Here is a 23,716-nt window from a genome sequence, read left to right on the forward strand (position 1 = left end):
CTCAGATTTAAGAACACAACAGTGTACTTGCTAATCTATTAATATTCATATGACCAATCTAACCCCAGTTACAAGCAGTAACTGTTAATGGGAAATTTCAAAACTCATTGTTAGGAAGATGCATTTTTCGTTACTTATAGCTTGTAAATTCGAAAGCTGGCACAAATATATAAATAGCGCCAAGACTCTTCACAGTTTCAGTGTAAGATCGGAGGCTCGCTCAATCTCAGCCAATCCTCTTTATTCTTAAAATCAATGGGAACACATCCGAGTCATAAAAATAATACTAATAATGATAATTAAAAAACATACAGCGCTTCAATCGGGTGATTTTGAGCGCAAACAGCTCAAACCTTTTTAACCATATGGAATGCTTCTTGCTGAAGTGCTCTCGAGCAAGTTTTAGGCTACAAGTTCCATTAATAAATAAAACACGAACAGAAAGATATAAATCAAACTTTGGATTGAAGTAAAAGTGGATAACATTTACTAAGGTGATGATGTAAATACAAATAAAATAAAATAAAATAAATGATCAATCGGGAAGCGAGCCCGCAGAGTGAATTGTTAGCTGTCCGCCCCTGCACACAGCCGACACACCGGGAAAGTAAACAGGCCGGTGTGCTCCACATGTTGGTTACCTTGCGCACTTCCCCATTCTGCGCTCAGCGTCCTGTCCAAGGCGTGACGTCGAGTCGTCGCTCCAACCAATCACTGCCAACTCGAGGCTGATGCTGAAGGGAAAGTTGCTGGTAAGAGTCGCAGATTTTTTTCCCCCCTCTCACTGACATTTCAACTTCACGACGGATTCAAAGGTAGATAGATTTTGATCGGGACCTATAAGTTTCTGTTTCTGTGACACGGAGGAGAGATCCGGGGAGGGAAGAAGCGAGTTTATATGCACAGGATATCGGTCAGACGCCTCTGCTGCCTTTCGTCCGGTGAGTTTGACTGGACTATAGCCTACTTTAAAAATAGTCTCCTTTTAAAATTTAAATCCACTGTAACTTACACGATAACCCTCTGGGAATATTTAAAGGGTATCCTTTCTGTATTTTTGTATTTTATTTCATTTTTTTAAATCCTGAAAAAAGCATTTAAAAGCATGCAGACTGATTTCAAGCCGGGCGCACTGGAAAAGTTAGGGAAATTATTGGTTAAGTGTTTGCACGTTGCTTCGTGTATTACAGAGCAGGAAAACACCAAAACAAAGTGGAAAAGAACGAGCCCAGTTCGTTTTTGTTTTGTTTGTTTTTTTGTTTTTTTTTGTCATCTATCACACACACGCACACAACGTGTAATTAGCGATCTTCACACAGGAATTAAACGCTCGTCATTTCTTTTAAAAAGCGGCTATTATTGTGCGAGTTACGCCTGGAGGGGAATTCAACCTGGACAGCAGGAATGTGTACAGTGAGATCCATTCATCTATGCACGACCTATAAGCGCAATAGAAACGTCGATGTCCGTCACCGGAAGATTTCATTCTGTGGGCTTTTTCATCAACATGACACGTCTGTGACATTTTGGAGAAACAGCGCGATATTTTCACTGAAATGCTGAGTTAACGTTTAAAGTCAGAGGTACTGTTAAAGAAATAAAACACTTTTTTAAAAAAAGTTGTGAAAGCACCTTGCAAACACGTGCTTCAAATCTTCAAAAACAACGAAGTGAAGTGACACGCGCGCCTTGATGGTTTTCAGATTGATTTTGTTCGGAGGGCCCGGACCTGCTGTTTATGTTTCCCATGTTATTACCATTTTATTTCTTCACACTTATCTCACCCCCTCCCCTAATTACGAGCTTCCATTTGCATTATTATTTACACCCCTCACACATGTACTCATTTCCACACAGTATCTGGAAGTCTTTGGAAGCCTCCGGTCAAGGTTCTTGTATGTTTGGCTGCAGCGTGTCTTCCTGTCACGCTGGCCGATCAGCGCTGTGACACCATTAGCCCCGGTGTTTATCACAGCCCTCAGCCTTTTGCCAGGAGAGGGCTTTTGTGGACTGCACACCTTCTGTGGACTACACAAGAACACACCGAAGTCTTCACTGTGTCCCCACAAACTTTTCAGATTGTTGGGTGGGGTTAAACTATACAGGATTAACTAAATAAAAACAAAATTTACCTGAAACGATGTACAAAGCACTCCACACTGTGGAGGTGAATGTAACTAGAAAATGAAGCCATCTATTAGATGAGCCACGAGGACGTTAACTGTAACAACATCCCGACAGAGCAAGACGGGGGCCACCTTAGGAAGCTACGGCTGCCCACTCCGTGATGGAGTTGCGTTTCTTTATGTTTACTCAGTCTGATGAAAAATGAGTTGCCACTAATGGAGCTTCTGTTGCGGGTCGCTCTCCACGTGCGCCCACCACGCTTTCAAAACAGCAGATGGATAAATATCGGCGCAGAAGTCGAACAAGCAAGTGACTCTTTGATTATGGCTCATGAAAACAGAATAATACAATCGTAAACGTCCGGATGATTTATGCAAATAAACCGGCGACGTGCTCTTGAATCTGTGGAGGAGAAATGTGACCGGTCGGCTCTGTCTGATGACTGACAGCTCAGAGCTGCAAGATTGTAGCTACACGTAAAAGTCGAAATTTTATACATCAGTAACAACAACAACAACAACAACAGCAATAATAATAATAATAATAATAATAATAATATTTGCTACCTGAATTTTTTTCACATGTCCATCAACATTTACAATACTGCTAAAAAACACAAAATGAAAATCATTTAATTGAGAATTTCTATAAGTTTATTTAAAAAAAGAATAGTAGAACATTTATAATAAAAAGTAAATAAAAGTACATTTGTTATACTCATAAATATTTCATTTATATTTATTTATAATAAATAAAAAATATATTGCATATAGAAAACTCATATTTATATAATTATTTGCTCACCAGTGAGGTGTAATACAGTTCTGAGGCTTGTATGTGTACACCACTTAATATGTATGTAATTGTCTAAGAAAAAAGAATTCCCCTCCCATATTAGATACAATTTAAATACAGAAAATGAAGATGCACATCACACCAGGCTTTTTATTGTCTGCGTGAATCACCGTGTTTACCAAGCGATTATTAACTCGAATCAATACTGCAACAATATTTCTAATAGAAAGCTCAAAGGTCCTGATTTTTTTATTTATTTATTTATTTTTTCCTAAGGTGAGTAAACTGTGACCTCCAGTGGAGGTCATCACAAATGTAAACAGTTGTCAATTTTAAATAAATAATAAATCAAAGCAGGTTTTTAGGTGTGGGGTGGTGTCCAGAAAATATAGTGTCAAGTTGTGAAGTGAAAATGAGTGAAAATACTCTTTCCTTCACCAAAACAAGGTTTTGTTTTTTCAGCTTGCTCTCTCTTTGTCTTTTCTTTCTTTTATTGTATTTAAAAGTTTCTGCAGGGGTGCAAATACCACACTGCCTCAGGGGAAAATAGCGACCAGATTAGGCTTTCCTTTCAAGGCCTGTGACATTAGTTGCTGCTAATCCGAATTGGGCTAATTGCTTTCCCAACATCACCCTTAAAGACTTTTACAGCGATGCAATCTACCTTATAAAAAAGATAAATGTATATATAAGAAATGTATATATTCATAGAGAGGTGCTGTTGACCTACTTGGCATATCAGTTAGGTTTCCGAATAAATAAATAAAAAATAAATAAATAGATGAAAAACAAAAAAGAAATCTCTTGAGAATGGAGACAACGAATTAGCTCTTGGAGCGGATTTACAGCTTAACCAAAGAAATCAATAACATGCTGGAGGTATTGTTTCCAAAGAAAACTACTTGACACACTCATCGGGGAATCCGTCTTTCTATGAAGGCAGGTTAGTGGTGTGAATTTTTGACAGCTGCAATCTGTGACAAGTGAGTAGCAATAACATTTGCACTACAAAGGTGCCTCACAAATACACTTATTCAAGCGTCTCACCAGAAAGAATTTAACATTTAGACAAAATGCTGAATGTGTTTTCTCTCTCAGTACTGTTACACTGATTATGAGAAAATTACATTCTACTTTTGACAACTTCCCTGTATTATTACTAGAAACCAGCAGCTGCTAAAAGTGGCACACCTCCCGTGCACGCGCGGTTGACGTTCACGAAGACGCAAAAAGTTTCTTCTTGCGTTAAAGACTCAACAACCTACCATAGGTTTTTTTGTATTACACGTCGACTTTTAGTTTAATTCCTTTCACATATCTTTTCTCAAATTAGCCACAACATAATCCATAAACTTGTGAACTTGAATTGCATTGATGTTTCATAATAACGTATAATTGAAAGTTCCAACTTCGCTGTGTCGCTGTTGTATTTTTTTATTTTTTACAGTAAATTATAACCAACACGAGGTCTCTCGCTGCACAAACCCCTGTCAGGAGGGGCGACAGGGTTGGGTTGTGTGTGAGGGGGTGTTTGTGGTCTGATGCATTCTAATGGAGGGGTTCTTGACGTAAAAATGTTTGGGACCCCCCCTCCTCTCTTAACTGATATAAGCTGCGGCCATTCACGGTAGGCCTATAGGCTGAGCCACCAGTCTAAGTGAGTAGAAACAATGCAGGAAGGAGAAACAGATGAATGTGCTCGTTTAGTTTACGGGTTGTTTGATGAAGGAGTATTGGCCAAAGTGTTGTTCCTCACCGCGGGACCCTCAGTGACAGTTTGAGCCGGTCCTCTCAGCTCATTATCTCGCCGGCCCACTGAGGGCCCCATTCAAGCCGGGCAGTCCCTCGCCCCCTCCCCCCTGTCCCTTCTCTCTCTCTCGTCTCTCTCTCGCTCTCTCTCTCACCCTCTCTCCCTCTCTCTGGCAGCGTCGTTTGTCTACTCATTGAACCCGTAGTCAGGAATGCGATGGTTGTTAGGGAGCCCTCTTTCACCTCCGAAGTGTTTTATTGATGAGCTCTGACTTCTCCTACTTTTTCACATGTCAAAGAAAGTCAAGTGTAGGCCTCCACGACTTCATTTCACGGCCTCCCATCCCAAAAAGAAGAAGAAGAAAAGGAAAAAGAAAACGCATTTCTTTCCCCCTCCCCCTGCTCATGTCTGTCCCTCTCCCGTCTCTCTCGCTCACTCTCTCCCTCTTTGCCCTTTCACGCACCCCCTTTTCTGCTTCTCCACTTTGGCTTCAGCATCCACACAAACCTCATTCTCTTCCCCTCGGTTTTCCTTTTTGGAATAAGCAACGGGGCTCCTCAGCGCCGAGACTGGTGCTGGCCAAAGCTGCGAGTGTACGCTCAAACACGGGCGCAGAAGGGGTTGATTTTGGGTGCGCTGAGGTGTGCGCTAATAGCCGGTCATTCAGCCGGCGCAGTTTGGGAGCGTGTGGCCATGGCTACGCACTCATTTGCTTTTACTTTATTTACGCGTGCTATTTGCTGTCAGGTCGCAGGAGTGACGTCGCCGTGCCTCGCAAATGTGTCCATAAAAAGCACCCGAGCCTGCCTAAAGGCCGGACTCTTTATGTACGGTGCTCTTGTTGACACGATGGGGGTGGTGGGGTGGGGTGGGCAGGGTGATACTCAAAAGAATCAACAAAAGCACGTGGTGGACATTTTTGGTTGCTTTGAGTGTGAGTGAAGGCCGGACAAGTGTAAAATGATTTTCAAAGTAAAACAACTTTCTTTTTCTTCTTTTGGTTGGGGTGATTGGATGATTTACTTTAGAGCTCAATCGCTGTGATATAAGAGTTTAAAACCGGTGGTTTTTCAAAGTAAAAGTTTTTAAACAACCGTCAAAGATGACTCCCAATTACGGCACTTGCGCAGGTGCAACATTGCGCTACATTCAGCCCAGAAGAAAAAAAAGTGCGCTGAAAGTTTTACGCAGCGCGGATGTGCGTCTCTATAACGTTAATCGCATCTGTAGTGCATCGGCTGCTTCATAAAAGGCACGCTGCAGCTCTTTGTAATTTTAATTTGGTGTTACGAGCTCCAGCATTCCAAGTGTGCGCTGCTCCACTGCTAGTTTCCGTCCCCCCCACTACAACACACACACACACACCACCCACCGCCCACCCCCCTTGCGGCTCCAGCTAGCCTCAGGTTGGCGCTGAGCATGCCTGAGATTCCCTGTGCGGACCCAATTCAGCCTGGAAGAATAGAGCCTTCCGTCCAATGGGCATTTCCGAGGCAGTTCCTTTGCAATAGGGCAATATTCAGCAAGTGAGCGCAGAGTATTTGCATGCGTGGGCTGATTAGTGGGTTGGGAAGACGCGACACTCTCTCTCTCTCTCTCTTCCCCGCTTTCTCGCTCTCTCTCTCTCTTTCGCTTTGGCTCGGCCCCGTTTCCCGCTTTGGCTGTGGTGCAGGGGGAAGTGTTTATATGGGGGATGATGACAGAGGTCGGGTCGCGCTAATGGGCCAGTGAAGAGCGGCGGAGGGAGGCGAGGCGAGGCGCACACAGCAGACCAGGAACACATACATTAATACACTTGTTCCATCACCAATCAGCATAGGTGTGTTCATTCTCTTACCCCCACCTCCTACCACCATTCACTCACTCTCCCTCCCTCTTCCCCTCCTTCCCCTCCCTCCCTCTCTCTCTCTTTCTCTTCCTCATCTCTCTCTTCCCGACTCTCTCATTCGCTCTCTCACACGCCAGCGCGCATCCTCGCCAAACTCCGTGCGTCCTGACATCTGAGTTCACTGTCAATCTCTGTCTCCTTCGCAGGGATATCCCCTTCGTCTCCGCCGAAGACCACTGGAAACTAAATTTTTTTCTCTTCGAAACTTCCCGGGAGAGAGCGATCCTGGTCGCCGTTTTTTCTCTCCCTTCTCTCTTTCTTTGGCGTGGACAACTAGGCTGCAGCCCATAGTTTACCCAGGACTTTGATAACGACGCAGGATGCCCCAAAAAGGTGAGATCCTGACTAAAAGTTTGTCTTGTTGCTGTTAAATTATGCATTATTATTTGTGATAGCCTAAATTATTATTATTATTATTATTATTATTATTATTATTATTATTATTATTATTATTATTGTTATTATCATTATTATTATTATTATTATATCCGGTTTATTCGCGGCTGTAAGATGAGGGTCAGTGTGAGGTAGAGGGTGTTTTATCGTGGACTGTGCAGCCTGGACTCCCTCAAAAGTGCGAACAGCCTTTTAGCGTCTCTGTCGGTTTTATCTGCTCGACTTTTGGTTGTTGGGTTTAAGCCCACGGATAGCTTGCTGCTTATTTATGACAGCAAAGAGTAAAAAGTCACGTTGGGCCAGGACAGTGATCATCGTGGAGAATGGGGCGCAATGACCCGTTGAGGAAAGGTGTCAGATTGATTCATGCAGGCGAGTCACCCAAGCGCCTTCTTTACAAAAAAAAAAAAAAAAGCCTTCATGAAGCACTTGCTGAGGAGGCCCGTGTTCAGCGTGTTTGTTTGTGTGCCGGGGATAATACAACTTCACTCCTTGTCTCTAATCTTCTTCGGCGTGTCTTTAATGACAGCGACTGAACTGCTTTTACATTTTAGCAGTCAAGCTGTGGGGTATTTTAAAATAGTCAGATAAAGAGGCCTTGGCTGGCCTCAAATTTTAAAAGTAAATCTTTCTACATTTTTTTTAAATTAATAAAAGACAAACTGAAAAACAAGCACAAATTGTTGATGCTTTGAAACAATTTTTTGATCCACGTAAATAAGCAAAACCTATATTTTAGTGCAAAGCCTCTATTGTAATTTTAAATATAATTTTTAAAGAAAAAAATTGCATAAAATAATTAAAATAAAACTGCAATGAAAGAATAAATCACCTTGTAGCTTTCTATATTAACATGCTCCTTTACTCTTAAATCAGATTAAGCTCTGATGCAATAAATGCTTTCTGTGACATGTGACTTTTTTTTTTTTAATTCACCTTCATGTGCACATTTTCTCTGTTAGCCAACAGCAGGACCACTGTAGCTCAGGCCTACATGTTCGCCCTCCTTGTATGAATGTTGTGAGCGCAGGATCCAGCGGTCAGAATAAGCATGTTGAATTAACACATTGTTGTTGCGGATTACTAAAGGGAAAGAAATGCAGATTAGATCGCAGTTAACCTCAGGAACAACAACGTTTGAGCTTTCGACCTTAAATAAATGATTAACCACTTGGACCTTACAGGGCTATAAGCTACTGGCAGCAGTGTATTTGCAGGCTGGAGCCGGTCTCTTATTATTTTTATTGTTATTATTATTTCACGCACACATACAGAGATATTCAAACCTGCTAAAACCGCCGTGACATTAAGTCGCGGCTAATAAAAATATGTAGGATTATTTACAAGTTTCCTGTGTCTTTAAGATTAGTGGGTAACTCAGCCTATGCGGGCCAGTGTGAAGGAATCTGAATTTGATTAATGACCGAGCAGGCTATTTGTTACAACATGAAAGAAAGCTACACAATCTGAACGCAACGGCGTCCCTACGTGCATTTCACCGACTAGCCCGAGACTAAACACAATCTGTTAGACGTCGACATTACAGGCCATTTTACTCTGCACACAACACAACTTTGCACGGAGAGAGAAAATGAAAACTTCAGACTTCTCCCTCCGTGGCCCCCTTTTTATCTGTTCCCCCATTCAAAAGCTTCTTTAATGCATTTGTCTTTTCCAATTGAGCGCCCTACTGCGCTGTTGTGTCTTTAAAACCGCTTTACAACCCGCACCAGCAGCACAAAATAACCACCAAATATTTATAACAAGAAATTACTTTTCCAAAAAAAAAAAAAAAAAAAATCTTGTTCTATAAAAGCAGGGCAAACAAAACCCCACATTCACGCACTAGCGGCGCAGGGGTCACGGTCGTGTGTGTGTGTGTGTCTGCGTGTGTGAAAAAGAGAGAGTGCATGTGTTTGTGTGTATGTGTGAATGGTCCCGGAGGGGGTGGATGCATGCCTCCGGCTCTTTGTATTAATCTGAACTTGTTGGTGTGTTTAGAGGGGAAGCTGCGTGTTTCTAGTCGTGGAGGCCGAGTTTTCGCCCCGGGTTTGAGGTATACGGAGGCAGAAAAGGGGGTGCATTGTTGGGAGTCCAGCAGGCTTTGTACACCAGCTTTGTACCCCCTCCTGGTGTGGACTTCTGCAGATCAGTGAGGCGAGGTAGACAGCGTGTGTCACTGTACAGTTTCCACGACAGACTCCGCAAGAGGAAGGGTATCAAGTTTTAAAAATACACTAAAGCCTCTTGCTGGGACGATGAGGGGCTGATTTCTTTATAAGAACTAACAAGAAAAAAATGGGGGGAAAACACCAGGACTAGTTTTTTTTAAAAGAGGCAATGCTGTAAAGGAGTTACAGGCCCAATATCACATCACGGCTAGGCTGTTAGCTGAGATTTATTGTGACAGGTGCTTTCGGAAACAGGCCTAACAGAGACGTGAAAATAACGAAGATGAATGTTGTCCCTCGTCGATTTTAATTGATTTGTTTGGCACCAAAATTTAGGTTATCTGTAAAAGTAGGGCAAAAAATAAATAAATAAATAAATCTGAAAATACAGTAAGTACATCAGTGTAGCTGTGGCTGTGCTAATGTGTTGTTTTGCTTTGTCCTATAGGGAGACATTAAGTAGTGAAAACGGCAGATGATTGACTAAATTGTTATAGCGTGGACAGTCAACTCTGTTTCCAGGCAAGTTTAATTAAAATACATACATACACTCAGGATGTTTTTATTTAAAAAACAAAACAAAATCATAATTATGGATCAGTAAATGTTTAAGAACCAGATCCGCAATTTAAAAAAATAAAATTCAAATCGGACGACATGAGAAACTTTTTTTTTTTTGTTCAAAGAAATGTTGCAAATTATTTGACACCTTAAAAACAATAATAATAATAGTAAAACAGATCTGTACACTAGTTTTCTGATTTGCTGCTAACCACTTTTGTTATTTCCTTGTGACGCTTAGAATACCACAACCAAGCCACGTGGGAGTCTGGCGTAGCTTCAATGATGCAGAACAGTAAGTTGTTTTCTATATATTTTACTTTGAAACTTTTGATTACAGCCGCAATGTGGTTGCATGGAAGCAACACCCACTGACATTTTTCTATTTCTAATTTTATTTTTTATATTTATTTATTGCACAGCTTGTTAACATACATTTCAGAAACACATTAAAAAAAAAAAAAAAAAAAAAAAAAGAGGGCAGATGCATGTGCAGCCATACATTTTCAGGACTTTTTAAGTGCAGGGATGGAAATATTTTAAAGTTATTTGATGGCGCTTTCATTGCTGTTAATTTATTATTATCTCCCCCCCCCCCCCAAATGATAGGTAGGCAAGTTATTATTGAACAAGTTAATCACACGTCGTCCTTCCTTCTCCAGGGAGAGAGAGAAAGAGAGAGAGAGAGAAGGGGGGGTTAGAGGGGGGTGCTGGGTTGAGAGGGAGATTTTTGTTTCTGCTTGAGTTGGTATTAAATAATTGCACAGCCGTCTGCATTAGCGTTAGAGCTGGCTGCCAGGCTGCATACAAGATTAGCTGCGTAGAGAAGAGCCCTGCATGAAACATGAGGGAATAGCAATAATGTCTTATGTAGATTAGTCCATATTCTTCACGGACAGACAGCATGAACTAGAAAGAAAATGCTCATATTATAACCGCAGGCCTCACTGTTAGGTGCAGGCTGAACTCACAGAGGAAGATAAATATTAACAACCATATTGTCGTGGGTGCCAATCAAAAAAACAAAAACAAAAACATGGTAGATGAAGTTGCTTATAGGCCTCATGTGTTTAAAGTGGCCTCTTGCAGATGAATGATTTGTCTTGTTCCTGGTGTGTGTTGAAACCAAAAAGGATAAACATGAAACATTTTCTCTCTTGCTGCTGGACAAGAGGTGTATGACATCTGTGATGAAGGTGTGTGGAATAATTTTATTATATTATTCTCCATATACCTTGATGACGTGTCTGTGCTGTAACCTGTGCGCATTAGTTCGAGTATGTTTGAGAGGTGGATTGTTTTGTGTGTAGAGAGCTGTGATTCATAAGAAAGCGCTGCGGGGAAGAAAAACAAAAAAACACGAGTGGCTTACTTTTGTTTTTCTCCAACTGGTCGTGGTGCTGTTAGAATTTTTTAAGTTAAATGGCACAGCGATGTGATTTCTTTCTTTTAATCATGTCAGTTGTCAATTATAGAGATGACAGAGCCTTAACAAACCTGTGTACAATACCCACTGGATTGATGTTAATAGGATGCTCCCCTGGCTTGGCGTGTGATGTCTGGTGCGAATTGCCGAGGAGATATCATTGGGCCCGGCCCTTTGGGTTGTCTAAAGGTCGCGACGGCCTCGCTGGCTTTTGTGCTAATAACTCCTGGGTGTATATAGTGGGGAGCGTCCAAATTGACACCATATGTTTTCCTATTAGTCGACTTGCAATAGAATACAAGGCGCATAATCAGCGCCAGCGGGCGAGATCGACTCCGGGCACTTGAGGGAATTGTGCCATGATTAAGACTTAACCTTAGGAGAGTTTGATTTTTATGTGATGTCGTTATCTGACGGGTTTTATCGATCCGGAGGATTTATATGATGGTTATAAACCAGAGGTGACGGAGGAACCCTGGAGAACCCGCAGAGTAGGGCTGCTTTAATGTGGGTAGGCCAATTTCAGCGTAAGAAGTCTATTAATTCCACTTAATCCTGGAATTACCAAAGAGCAGGAGGGGATGATAATGGATTTACTATCAATCAGATCCACGCTGGAAGATTATAACACATAGCGGCCAAAAGGGATATGTTGCTCAGTTAAACAGGTTTATTCTCACTCAAGTAGCTACAAACAGGCCCGATCCCCCTATTTTTAATTTATTTATTTCTTTTGTGTCATCTATATAAAATAAAGTTCGCATTTAAAGCCAACTCCTATGGCACATTTCAGCACGAAGACGCCAACCGATTCCACACAACAGGACTGCGGTGGCTGTGAGCATTTGTTGTCAAATACAAACAAGGGGGGGAAAAACTGCATGTCACTTTTAATATGTTAAGAATCCAGGCGCGCCCTCGTTTGTGTGACCGCGCGTAGCCCCTGGCCACCTTAAAACGAAGTCTCCCTCGGAGGGTAAACGAGTAGCGTCCAATTTTGTCTGAGTGATATCCAAATGCAGACAGAAAGGGTCGTTTTATCATGCTACTATTTGTCGTGACGATGCGATTTTCAAAAGCAGAGCGGTGTCATAAAGTGACATGCCTGCCACAAGTGCTCCAACTGATCTTTTCAATTAGCCTCCCATGCATGATCCGAGGCGACTTCCGCCTATTTCCAGAAATTAAGCTCAAACTTGACGTGCAGCTAGCTTTATTTTAAAGACAAATGTCAGGCAGGCTCATCATATTTTCCCCCTCTTCTATATTTGGAGCTTATTTATTGCTAAGGAGCCTCTGCTCCCGGAGTCAATGTACCGGGCGGCAGCGCAGGGGAAGGGAGCGGAGAAACAGAGAGCAGCTCAGGCACTCCGGGGAGTCAGCTCTCCCTTTTGGCTTCAGGTTTGCGGGCTTTTTCTGTGCTTTAGAGAGATTCCATACAACAATTTAAGGATAATTTCTAAATATCACTATTTTTTAGACAATAAGCAAAAATAAAACCTCATATTTTAAAGCTAAAATCTTATTGTTTCGTTGTCTTTTTGATGCGTAATTATGGCATGTTTTTTATAGGATTGTCATGGGAAGGATTTTAGCGATTTAATATCGTTTTCCCTACAAGATGCTTTTGAATTTATGCTAATTTAACACATTATTGTAGTGGAGTGTTTATGGGATCGTCGGTGTGGCTGGTTATTGTTTTAAAACACTGTTTGTGAGAGAGGTCCAGGTCTTGGTGATGGGAGTGGATAACGGCGCGGGTGTTTTAACGCCCAAGTTTGCCGGTTTGCTAGAGGATTGGTTGAGTTTTCTCTGGCCAGATCATCGACTGAGCTGTAAAATTACTATGAGGAAAAAAATTCTATATATTTTTTTTTTATTCGGTGTATGTCGTGCTGCTGTGGTTTGATCCATGTTTTTGCATGTGTTACTAAATAGCTGATGGGGATGCGCCGAACCTCACAACAGCTTTAACAAAAAGATTTCTGGAGTGCACTCCGGTTTAAGATATTTTTATACAATCGTGTGAGAGTTTATTGTGAAACTTCTCTATTGCTGTGTGCTCTGCATCATATCATATTGCATATATAACTCGGTTATTCTGAACGCTTAAATCATTCTGCTCACCATTATTTGGAAGCTGTTAGCTTTATCATATATTTCAAGAGGAGCTGCGACATGATTTGATAACTCCGGTGCTTTTGTCTCCATGTAGGTCACAGTGGCGTAAACCAGCTTGGTGGTGTGTTTGTTAATGGCAGACCGCTGCCGGATTCCACCAGGCAGAAAATAGTTGAACTTGCTCACAGTGGTGCTCGACCTTGCGACATCTCCAGGATACTCCAGGTGACAATCCCACTCCTTTTTTATGAACAGAAAACGCCTTCATAAAGACTTTGGTCTCAGTGAATACAAGGAAATTAATAATAATATCCAAAAGCAAAAATATGGAAAACAAACCGATTTGAATTTTCAATTAAAGCCAGGTTTCCAGTAGCATTTCACGACCGCTTTAAGCCAGTAAAACCACTTATTACTTTTCAATTAAAGGTATGTTTTAAGGACAACAAACGGAAAAGTAATCTGCCTGCTGTTGTAAAGAATAAATGCCTAATATATCATTCAAGGCATATTTTCTGTATTTATAGACCCATGATGAAGTCCAAGTGCTGGACAGTGAAAAGGTGATAATTATTTGAGCCATCTTAGCAATTCCGTTCATAGTCGTAAATAATGTATGTGAATTGTGTCTTTTGTTTCCCGTCCAGGTATCCAACGGCTGTGTGAGCAAGATCCTTGGTAGATATTATGAAACAGGCTCCATAAGACCGAGAGCAATAGGCGGCAGCAAGCCCAGGGTCGCCACTCCAGAGGTGGTCGCGAAAATCGCGCAGTACAAGCGGGAGTGTCCGTCTATCTTTGCGTGGGAGATCCGTGACAGACTTCTGTCGGAGGGGATCTGCACCAACGACAATATACCCAGTGTAAGTGTATTGACTGTAAGTTGTGTGCATGATTTAATTTGCCACATGAAATGACTTTTTTCTCATGCACTGGAGGAAAAGGAGAAGGGCATCCAACCATTCAGTCTTATTAAGTGCACTGCGATTCAAAGCGTGGGGCACACATTACTGCATATGTGATCACCCAAACATACGCTCGGTTTTGATGGGGCTCGTTGTTCATTTGTGCGCTTTGCCAGAAACATCTTCCTGTACATATTTATTATGATTATAATGCTCGCGTTATGCGTGTACGAACACGTGTTTTGCCCGCGCGAGCAGAGACGTGCCGATACTGCGCTCCATCCAATCCTAATCCAGACTTTTATCATATGTAATTTGTCATTCAGGTGTCATCAATAAACAGAGTCCTCCGCAACCTGGCTAGTGAAAAGCAACAGATGGGCGCAGATGGCATGTATGACAAGCTGAGAATGCTCAACGGTCAGACAGGAACTTGGGGGACCCGGCCCGGCTGGTACCCCGGAACATCAGTGCCAGGGCAGCCCAACCAAGGTGAGCCTCATTGTCATGCAGTAGCAATAAAGACACCTTGACGCACGCACAGTTGTGAGGTTCTCTACAAAAAACAGAAGTATACATCCGGGTGGTGTGCTGACACGCAGTGACATTTATGGTAACCCACAAAAGCATCTGATTTGAATTCAATGCATTAGGTTTAAAGTGAACCTCGTGAGGTCACCACAAGTTGCCATGTATGAATATGAATAGGTTTACGGCCTACTCTTCCGGTGATTCCGGCCCGTGGCTGTTTGCAGGAAGGTATTGTATGGTCATGCTTTTGATGCTCTGAAGAAGACTGAAAATGTAAAACTAGTCGATCAGAGGAAGCCATAGGCCATGCATGCATTCTGAATGTCTCCACTGTCCCAGACATGGATGTGCGTGACAGAGGCTTGTCCTTTCAGCAGAGGTGTCCATCCAACAGCCTGCATTTTCCTCCCCGATGGGGAGGCAGGGAGCCGGGGGAGAGCTGTGTGCGGCGATGTTAGCACAAAGGAATGCTTTTCCTTCACACGCAATGATTAGTTATGGGAACAGTCCTCACTACGTGTAATTGCTCATTAGAGAGGGCTTTGTCTCTCATTATGGCAACATGCAGGAGTGTGGAGATGGTGAGGCTGCTGTGGAAATGTTCCACTTCAGAGGGTTTCCTGACGGCCCACTGCAGGCCAAACACTGAGCAGCTTTTCTTATAAGAAGCTACAACTTTGCAGGCAGGAGTTTACGATCACGGTTTATTTGCACGTGTAAAGCGGAAATGCAAGTGTTGGAATTGAGTCCGACAAGCTTTAATAAATGAACTAAAAAAAACAAAAACAAATTAGCATTTGTGTGATGGCAACTGGTCACGTGGGGCTGTCAACGAGCAGTAAAGCGGAAAAGATCATATTCACGGCTAAAATAATTCATTTAATGATGAAGCTACAACGGCTAATTTAAATAATAATAATAATAATAATAATAATAATAATAATAATAATAATAATAATAATTATTATTATTATTATTATTATTATTATTAGTAACTATTTAATGTTAAGTATTTAATTATAATAATGATCATCATTTTCATCTGTTGTATATATTGTTTTGCAGCCTAGAAAAAAAAATATCCAGAAATAAAAAATATAATAATAATAACAATGATATAAAAATCTAAAAATAACAAAGTTGTGTTTGATTAAGTATTTGGGTAAAACAGTTGTTTCAGGGGAACGAAAATATGTTTTCAATCAGACAGCCGAGTAAGCACATATAATGGCTACATGGAGAGTGACAGGGCCCCAAAAGAAGACAACTCTATCCAAAGAGAAACGAATAAAACTCCACACCGATGCTGTCTTTCATCTCTTTCTCATGCTCAGTCGCTGGCTATATGGCTCTAAATCCCGTCTATAGGATTTAGTCTCTCACTTTCTCTTTCAGTTTTAAGCGGTTTCTCAAGAGTGTTTTGATCCAGTCTCAGCAGCTGAAAGGTGCCGCAATTGGTTCGGTATCTCTTTTTTTTTGCTGCTTTTCCGCCTCACTGGCTGAGACATCGTGATACTAAAGAATGAGTTTATTTCCCAGCGCTTTTATAAAGAAAACAAATCCCATCCTAGCGTCAGTGGGTCTGGCGCACGGATAATAGCTGCACATTCACTCCTTTTTATAGATTATCCGGAGTGAAGAAACAAATAGCGTGGATACAAACTATTGGCCTATAGAAGAATACTTTGGCTATTATGCAGCAAGGGAAATTGTCAAGAAATGTGTCGCATCAGGTTTCCTTCACTGAACAAAAACGGACACATATAGACACACTAAATGTGTTTGGAGGCCTGCGTGAAGCAGGGAGAATTTCCACGCAGCGGATATGAGGAAAAGTGTAACTTGGTTTATTTTTTTATGATGTAAACACGCATTTTATTTTGTGCTATCGCTCTATAGTTCATATAAACACATTAGGTAATTGGCTGATCTTATAATCCACGTAGGTGAACAGGCCTTCCTGCACCTTTCCCCCAACTTTGCAACAACCTGGAGTACAGGACTCCAGCTGCTCGGCTCTGCTTTTTTTTTTTTTTTTTTTCAGAACACAAACAAAATTTGCTCTGAAAAAAAAAAATGCTGAAATGCCACTTCATGACTTGAACCCACGGGGCCCAGAGCGCCATCGTTGAGATATTACATAAACCTCTATCAACGCACCCGCTGCTTAATTTCGCATTAACTTCTTGGTGTGATAATGATGTCCAACAACAAGACAGACATTAGTCGATAAGCCTCGCCCTGCGAGTGAAGGGGCCTTCAGGCCCACCGCGGACAAACAGCAGCAGTGAATAGATTGGCCTTATTTTGGTTGTTCAGGGGGTTGCATGCTCTCTCCTCACTCATTTGTTTCCAATTGAAGACAGAAATCCTGACTGGCGTGTAGCTGGCCGGGGGACGTGATTAATGATGGTAGTGGATAAGGGTTAACACACTGGACTCAAAGCTCTGTTGACTGGGATCCTCGTGCGCACAATGCCAAAGTACTATAGCCTGTGTGCCTCCAGAGAGAGGGGATCCTTTTGTCATCTCCTCCAAAAGCTCCCCTCCACACACACACACCCACCCCCATCCCATCCCATCCCATATATTACACCCACCGAGGGCTCACTGCTCGTCCCTGGCTGTGTCCATAGTTTAATGGTTTCCCTTACTCCTGAAGGCATTGTATCATTCTGAAAAGCGTCTTCTTCTATTCAAAAGTTGGTGGTCACCTCAATGGCCATACCAACGCCCATATGGGAACGGCCATTGAGGCACTGCTCTGTCCTGGAGGAAAAAAAAGGAGGGGGTTTTGGAGCTGTGTAGAGAGTTTGGGGTTTAAATACATTTCATAGGCTCTGAAAAGAGGCTCAGCACATCTTGTCACATTTCTCTTAACCTTTTGAGAACACACGCCATTGTTGGGACACGATAAGTACGCGAAGCTTTCCCCTTAGCCAGCCTGTTTTTCCCACAATATTTTATCAACAGTTTAACCACGAAGCCGGTTTGATGTTGTTCCTTTTTCACGCAGCCAGTCGTCTGTAAAGTGGCAACATTAAGAAGAAATTGCAATAATTCCTCCAATTTTGAAACAAATTAACCATGATGGGTGCTTTAATTAATGATGTACCACCGAGGTCTGTACAATTAGCGCTAGGCTGATACAACACGAGGCCCGATAATTAATTATTCAATTAAGCTTAAGTGAATGTATATTTCCATTAATTTCTCTCTCCTTTTTTTTTTTAGATGGCTGCCAACAACAGGACGGTGCAGGAGAAAACACAAACTCCATCAGCTCGAACGGGGAGGATTCAGAGGAGACACAGATGCGTCTGCAGCTCAAGAGGAAACTACAGAGAAATCGCACATCCTTCACACAGGAGCAAATCGAAGCATTGGAAAAAGGTCAAATATGCAGTGGTTAAATGTATAATTAGTTTTAAACATCCTGACTAATGTTTTATCGATAACAAAATGCAAAATATTTTGGTCATCGTAACCAAATTCAAAGAAAATGCAAACTGCATGAGGGGCTACATTTCCTTATTACACCGCGTTAAATAAGAAGCCTAATTAAAAACCTAATGTTTTGGAACCAGGGCCACAGACACGCATTTGTTTCACTAATAGCTCTGAATAAAATTAACTGCCCTTGACCTAATCTTATGTTTATTTACTGACACTTGTACCTGTGTGATTACTCCCACTGCAGAATTTGAAAGAACTCATTATCCAGATGTTTTCGCGCGAGAAAGACTAGCAGCGAAAATCGACCTGCCCGAGGCAAGAATACAAGTGAGTGATCGCAACTTTTGTGAGCACGTCTTTAAAGAGGTTTTAAACTTGAAGCTAAAATTATGCTTTTCCCCTCCTTCATCTGCAGGTATGGTTCTCAAATAGGAGAGCAAAGTGGAGGCGAGAGGAGAAGCTGCGGAATCAGCGCCGGCAGGCCAACAACTCCTCAAGTCACATTCCCATCAGCAGCAGTTTCGGCACCAGCGTCTACCAGGCCATTCCACAGCCCACCACACCGGGTAGGTCCACCTAATCAGGGATATTACTTTAACCATATGCCCAGTAAGGTAAAATTATACTTAAAATTAATTTTTCAACTGAAATGATTAAAGTGCAGTACTTCACACATGCTGCACAAGCACACACTACTTTATTACAATTTAAAAAAAAAAATGCATTAATACTGTGATGGGTTCCATAGGCTCAGTGGATTAAATATTTACTAAACAGTATCATGCCACAACCTGCGGATTCATATAAAAAGGGCAAAGGAGGCCTCGGTGGCTGTGCGCTCTAGTTCGCATGAAGAGGCGCCGTTGCTTCCCTTTGATGGATGATTGAGCAAAACTTCTCAGCTGACTATCTGAGCAATTACCGAATCAGGCACGAGGGTACACCGGCAGAGCTGAAGCTCGTGAAGTCAATCACCTGAGGCTCTCGCTGTAGAGCTATCTGTCCGGGCCCATCAGCCTGTCAAATAAGGCGTCACCTTCCGCATGCACTGCTTAACGCTAATGAGATGACTTCTCTCACCGGAGCTCGGTGTGTGTGAGATTTCTTCGGTTTCAAGCGAGTTTTCATTTTCATCCACAGTGTCTTTCACCTCGGGGTCAATGCTGGGTAGACCTGACACCGCACTCACAAACACCTACAGTGCGCTGCCGCCGATGCCCAGCTTCACCATGGCAAACAATCTACCTATGCAAGTAAGTAAAATCTCTGCATACATTACATACGAGTGCTTAAATAAAATGAATTTAAAGCTGGGTTTTTACAGTGACTGGTGTGACTATAAGAGTGGCAAAAAAGTACAAAATTACATAGGCCTGCATACTGTAACTAAAGGATTCGTGAAATAATTTGATAATATTAAAAGCAGACAAACTAGATTACAGACTACTGAGCTGCACATTATGGTTGGCTAAGCTAATGTAACATTCTCTCCTTATTTTTAGCCCAGCCAGACCTCCTCTTATTCCTGCATGCTGCCTACCAGTCCGCCTGTGAACGGGCGGAGCTACGAAACATACACGCCCCCTCATATGCAGGCACATATGAACAGCCAATCTATGACCACTTCTGGTACCACCTCAACAGGTAGGCAGAAAATTTCACTTTTTTTATTTTTTATTTTTAAAGCAGCCTGCTTGGGAATTAATAAAGCAAACACTGCACTCTTTGAAATATCTGCCACCTTTCCAGTAATCAGGGGGTACTACAGAGCCATGTCTGATTCATGATCTGTCATCCCAAGTTTCCCTTTCCTTTGGTTTAAATGTCTGAGGATCAATATCTCTACATCGCACATAATTTTTCTCTCCGCAGTTGCATGAACGAGGCTCATTTCTTTGCCACTCCGGGCCATCATGTCAACCCCACTACTCCAGTCCATAGTTTAGTTCCACCCCATTAGGATGTTACTGAGAGCCATATATACCGGTTATAGTCATGAAGAGTTAATCATGCATAACCACATTTCCTCTGTGCTAAATTGCTAATTAATTTGATTCATTTGCTGTTGTATTCTCTCTGTTTAAATGCCATTGCCAAAGCCTCAATTTATCGAGCTTGCAAGCATTTTACCGAGCCACCACGTGCAGAGCTTTGTGACTCATTGCAGGCCCATGCTCATCTACCTATTTGCAAGCGTTTAAAGCACAATGCTCTGTTAGTTAACTGTTGTACTAACCGTACACGGTGAACCTGCTCATCTAATTTTAGTATTTAGACCTCTTTTTTAACTTCTTTACGTTTTTCTAATCTGACATCAATCTTTCTCTCTTTGTCTTCACAGGACTCATCTCTCCTGGAGTGTCTGTCCCAGTCCAAGTCCCAGGAAGCGAGCCTGACATGTCTCAGTACTGGTCAAGACTACAGTAAAGAGAAGAGCTACTTCACCCTGTAACCACCCACTCCACCATCGCCCTCCGGCAGTGCTCCTCACACATACACGGCACAGGAGAGTAAAGAAGGCGAGAGAGGGTTGAAAGGAGGCAACAGACAGAAGAGGAGGGAAAAAAAAGAGAGAGAGCAAGGGACTCTGGGAGAGCCTTTGGGACGTCTGGGCTTTGTTTTTCCAGTGGGACAGTGTGCTGTTATGTAGCTCAGCACATTCAAACGAGGACTTGGAAGAGTGAACAACGATGGGAAGATGGGGGGGGGGAAATGGACCTCTGTAAAGTGCCCGGTGTTAAATTTATATGGAACAAAAACTTCTTATGTTTTTTTTTTTCTATTTCCAACTTCAGTCATTGTTTCCTTTTGTTCTCTGGTGTGTTTGTAAATGGCCATTTGTATGTTAATATGAAAAACCAAGATCAAGTACTGATAGATGGACTGCTAGAAAACCATGTTGGTCTTGCGTTTGTTTGAGAGAGGAGAACCTGAGAGATTCTGCCATGACTATCTTTTAATCTGCTTATATCGAGACTTTCTACCAGCCTTTGCATGGTCTCTGGACGCTGTTGCATATCATTAAAGACGAAAAGCTGGAGGGAAGACTCTTACTGTGTCAAAGAAAAAAAAGAAAAGAAGCAACAACTATTTATTGGTCTTATTCCTTGCGAATGGATATTTTAGCAGAGGAAACTCAAACTCGATCCACCCACTGAGGCTGTGGTCTTGGCCCCTCTGACGTGAGCCTGCATTTGCTGGCTTATTAGACCCGGATCACTATGAACAGCTCCAAGTGTGCAAAGAAGGTGCGACACGCAACCCAACTCGGACCCTTTTGCTTCGGTGGTTGGATTGACACTTGATTACCACGAAGAACGTTAAATGTGGAAAACACAGGTGCAAAAAACCCCTGTAGTCTGTAAATGGTAGACTGCATCTTCGATATAATCCAGTTTGTTTATGTCAAAATGTAAAGTACTTGTCTTCCCTAGAAATCTTCCAGAAAGATTTCACCAATAAAAGTTGATTTCATTTATCCCCCTCCTCCCCCCAGAATATTCTATAAATGTTCCATGCATCATAAAATACATTTTCTTTAGGGTCAGGTACAATTTGTCTCTTAGGTATAGTTGTATTATAGTGTCCTATGGTCAAAAAAAAAAATCATGTGCAACTAGAAATATTTAATTCCTATAATTATGATTAAACATTGCTTGACAGAGTTTTAAACTTAAGTGTTTGGCAGTTGTTTACAAGTACATATCAGATTTAATCATTGTTGATTGTAAAACAGACCAAAGCCTTTGTATTTCATCTAGTACACAATGTTTTTTTAAAAGATATTAGTCTTGTGTTGCAAAATTTTGTAAACACGTTCTGTTCAACTATATTGGCTTCGAGTTCGTAAGACTGCAGTCGAAACCCGCAGTCCTTATTTATAATTGAAGACCATGGGAGGGTTTTTCTAGCATCATCTGTCATGCTCTTTTGAGTTTTGCATTTTTATTTCAGTGTGTACGTAGAACATGGACACATACTGGGTTTACGTCTGAGCATTGCTTCTGAGATAAAACGTCTACACGCTGTCTCTTAAATATTTCAATTTAATTTTATTTAAAATGGAGCTTTCTAAATGTATTTTGTGAAAACTATAAAAAACATTTTGTACAGTAAAATTGTGTCTTAAAGAAAGCCTTTTTGCCTGGTTAATGCTGTGTCAGCTTTTACTGAGGAAGGAGAAACTCTTTTTTTTGTTTTGTTGCAACGTTGCTGCAAAAGTGATGAAACTCTAACACGGGCCAGTGCCAGTGCAACAGCTTGTGGTGAACGTAACACGTTCGATTCCTGCCCAAAAAAGGCGTCCAAAATAAAAAAACATTCCTGATGTGTGGGGCCGAACCAAGTCGACACAGACCACACAATGAGAAAGGTCAAGCAATTCAACGTCCCTTGCTCTTGTTTTAGTAGAGTTACGATGGTATGGAAAACGAAAAAAAAATACAGGACCAATGACGGGACCAATGAGGAAAAGGAGGGAGCAGAGAAGAGAAAGGGGGGAAAAAAGTCATGAAATAAAGCAGTCAGTGCCTAGAGCGAGGTGGAGGAGCGATTGTGTGGCAGAGTGAGTTATTTTGCTTCACTTGCTGCCTCAGCAGGGGTTGGGGGGGCGGGTTGTGTGTGTATGTGTATGGATTTAAAGGGGTATGGAGGGGGAGAGAGAGAGAGCGAGAGAAACCATCTAAAAGGAAACGTTATCCAGGAGAGAGTGAGGTCAGGTAAGATTCACTCAGCATGTACCAGCTCCGAAACATCCTGCTAAATTGATCAACTTCATCTAGATGTCTCACTCAATATTAAATAGTTCAGTTAGAAGTTTGCAGGATTGGAGGTTAATCAGATTTTTAAGAGGATTTTTTTTTTCTTGGACTAAAGCAATTTCTCTGTTCATTTAATCCAGTTTATCACACAAATGGAGGAAGTCTGTTTCGGGAGCACGAGGAGGGGAAGACGGAGCAGACTCGATGACTGCGGCGAGACAGAGGAGGAACATTAATAATTACAGAGAGATTCAAAATGCAAGAAAGACTGCAATTAGTGGAAGTCTAAATAATACACAGCTTCGGGATAAAATGGTTTAAATGTAATTCTTGTGTGGAACAAAGTCAGGCAATAGAAGTTTCTGTAAAAGTTGCAGAGAACTTTTTACTTTTTGATATGATTTTTAATGAGACACAATAATTCTGACCTGGAGAAATCTGAATCTGAATTCCCACAGCAAGTGAACAAATGCTGACGCCCGGCTACTTAGCGTCTCAGCGTGAGTGTGTGCTTGAAGCAAACATGAAGTCATGCCTCCCTCATCATTATAAAAAAAACAAATAAAGAGTAGTATAAGCTTTGAGTAATATTTTTTGACAAGTATGGCTTAATTGGTTCTCATCGCTAAAGCAACACACAACAACACATTTGAAGGGGAATCTGCCTTTAAACTAAACTTTTCAGAGAAAGAGTTAATGCAGAAAAAAGATACTGAATGTGGTTAAGAAAACACCCTACTTTTTATTTCTTTACTAGTATGTGATAAAATACAATCCATAAAACCCAAGTAAAAGCAACTGTATTCAAATAGTTGGCTTTAGCTAAGAA

The 23,716-nt window shown here is 41.7% G+C and overlaps 1 protein-coding gene across 4 annotated transcripts; it reads left to right on the plus strand.

The window, feature by feature from the left end:
• The first annotated feature begins 824 nt into the window (after nucleotides 1-824).
• pax6b (paired box 6b) lies at nucleotides 825-22,242 on the plus strand. Of its 4 annotated transcripts, XM_039611431.1 has the most exons (14): nucleotides 825-941; nucleotides 6,707-6,893; nucleotides 9,576-9,649; nucleotides 9,930-9,983; nucleotides 13,330-13,460; nucleotides 13,763-13,798; nucleotides 13,883-14,098; nucleotides 14,467-14,632; nucleotides 17,906-18,064; nucleotides 18,372-18,454; nucleotides 18,543-18,693; nucleotides 19,268-19,380; nucleotides 19,630-19,771; nucleotides 20,469-22,242. In XM_039611431.1, exons 4-14 carry the CDS (start codon nucleotides 9,971-9,973, stop codon nucleotides 20,552-20,554), a joined length of 1,296 nt encoding a protein of 431 aa, XP_039467365.1. In that variant the 5' UTR covers nucleotides 825-941; nucleotides 6,707-6,893; nucleotides 9,576-9,649; nucleotides 9,930-9,970; the 3' UTR covers nucleotides 20,555-22,242. The 4 variants fall into 4 exon arrangements, with proteins under 4 accessions (XP_039467365.1, XP_031612789.2, XP_031612790.2 ...); XM_031756929.2 differs by lacking the exon at nucleotides 9,576-9,649; XM_039611425.1 differs by lacking the exons at nucleotides 825-941; nucleotides 9,576-9,649 and adding an exon at nucleotides 6,438-6,491.
• The last annotated feature ends 1,474 nt before the right edge of the window (nucleotides 22,243-23,716 follow it).

This window comes from Oreochromis aureus, linkage group 1 (assembly GCF_013358895.1).
Source record: "Oreochromis aureus strain Israel breed Guangdong linkage group 1, ZZ_aureus, whole genome shotgun sequence".
NCBI classification, from domain to species: Eukaryota; Metazoa; Chordata; class Actinopteri; order Cichliformes; family Cichlidae; genus Oreochromis; species Oreochromis aureus.

Bases quoted from the DNA above. Each gene is read 5' to 3' on its own strand.
- pax6b (XM_031756929.2), top strand. The intron at 18,455-18,542 runs GTGAGTGATCGC...CTTCATCTGCAG, and splicing joins TGCCCGAGGCAAGAATACAA to GTATGGTTCTCAAATAGGAG. The intron at 19,381-19,629 runs GTAAGTAAAATC...CCTTATTTTTAG, and splicing joins CAAACAATCTACCTATGCAA to CCCAGCCAGACCTCCTCTTA.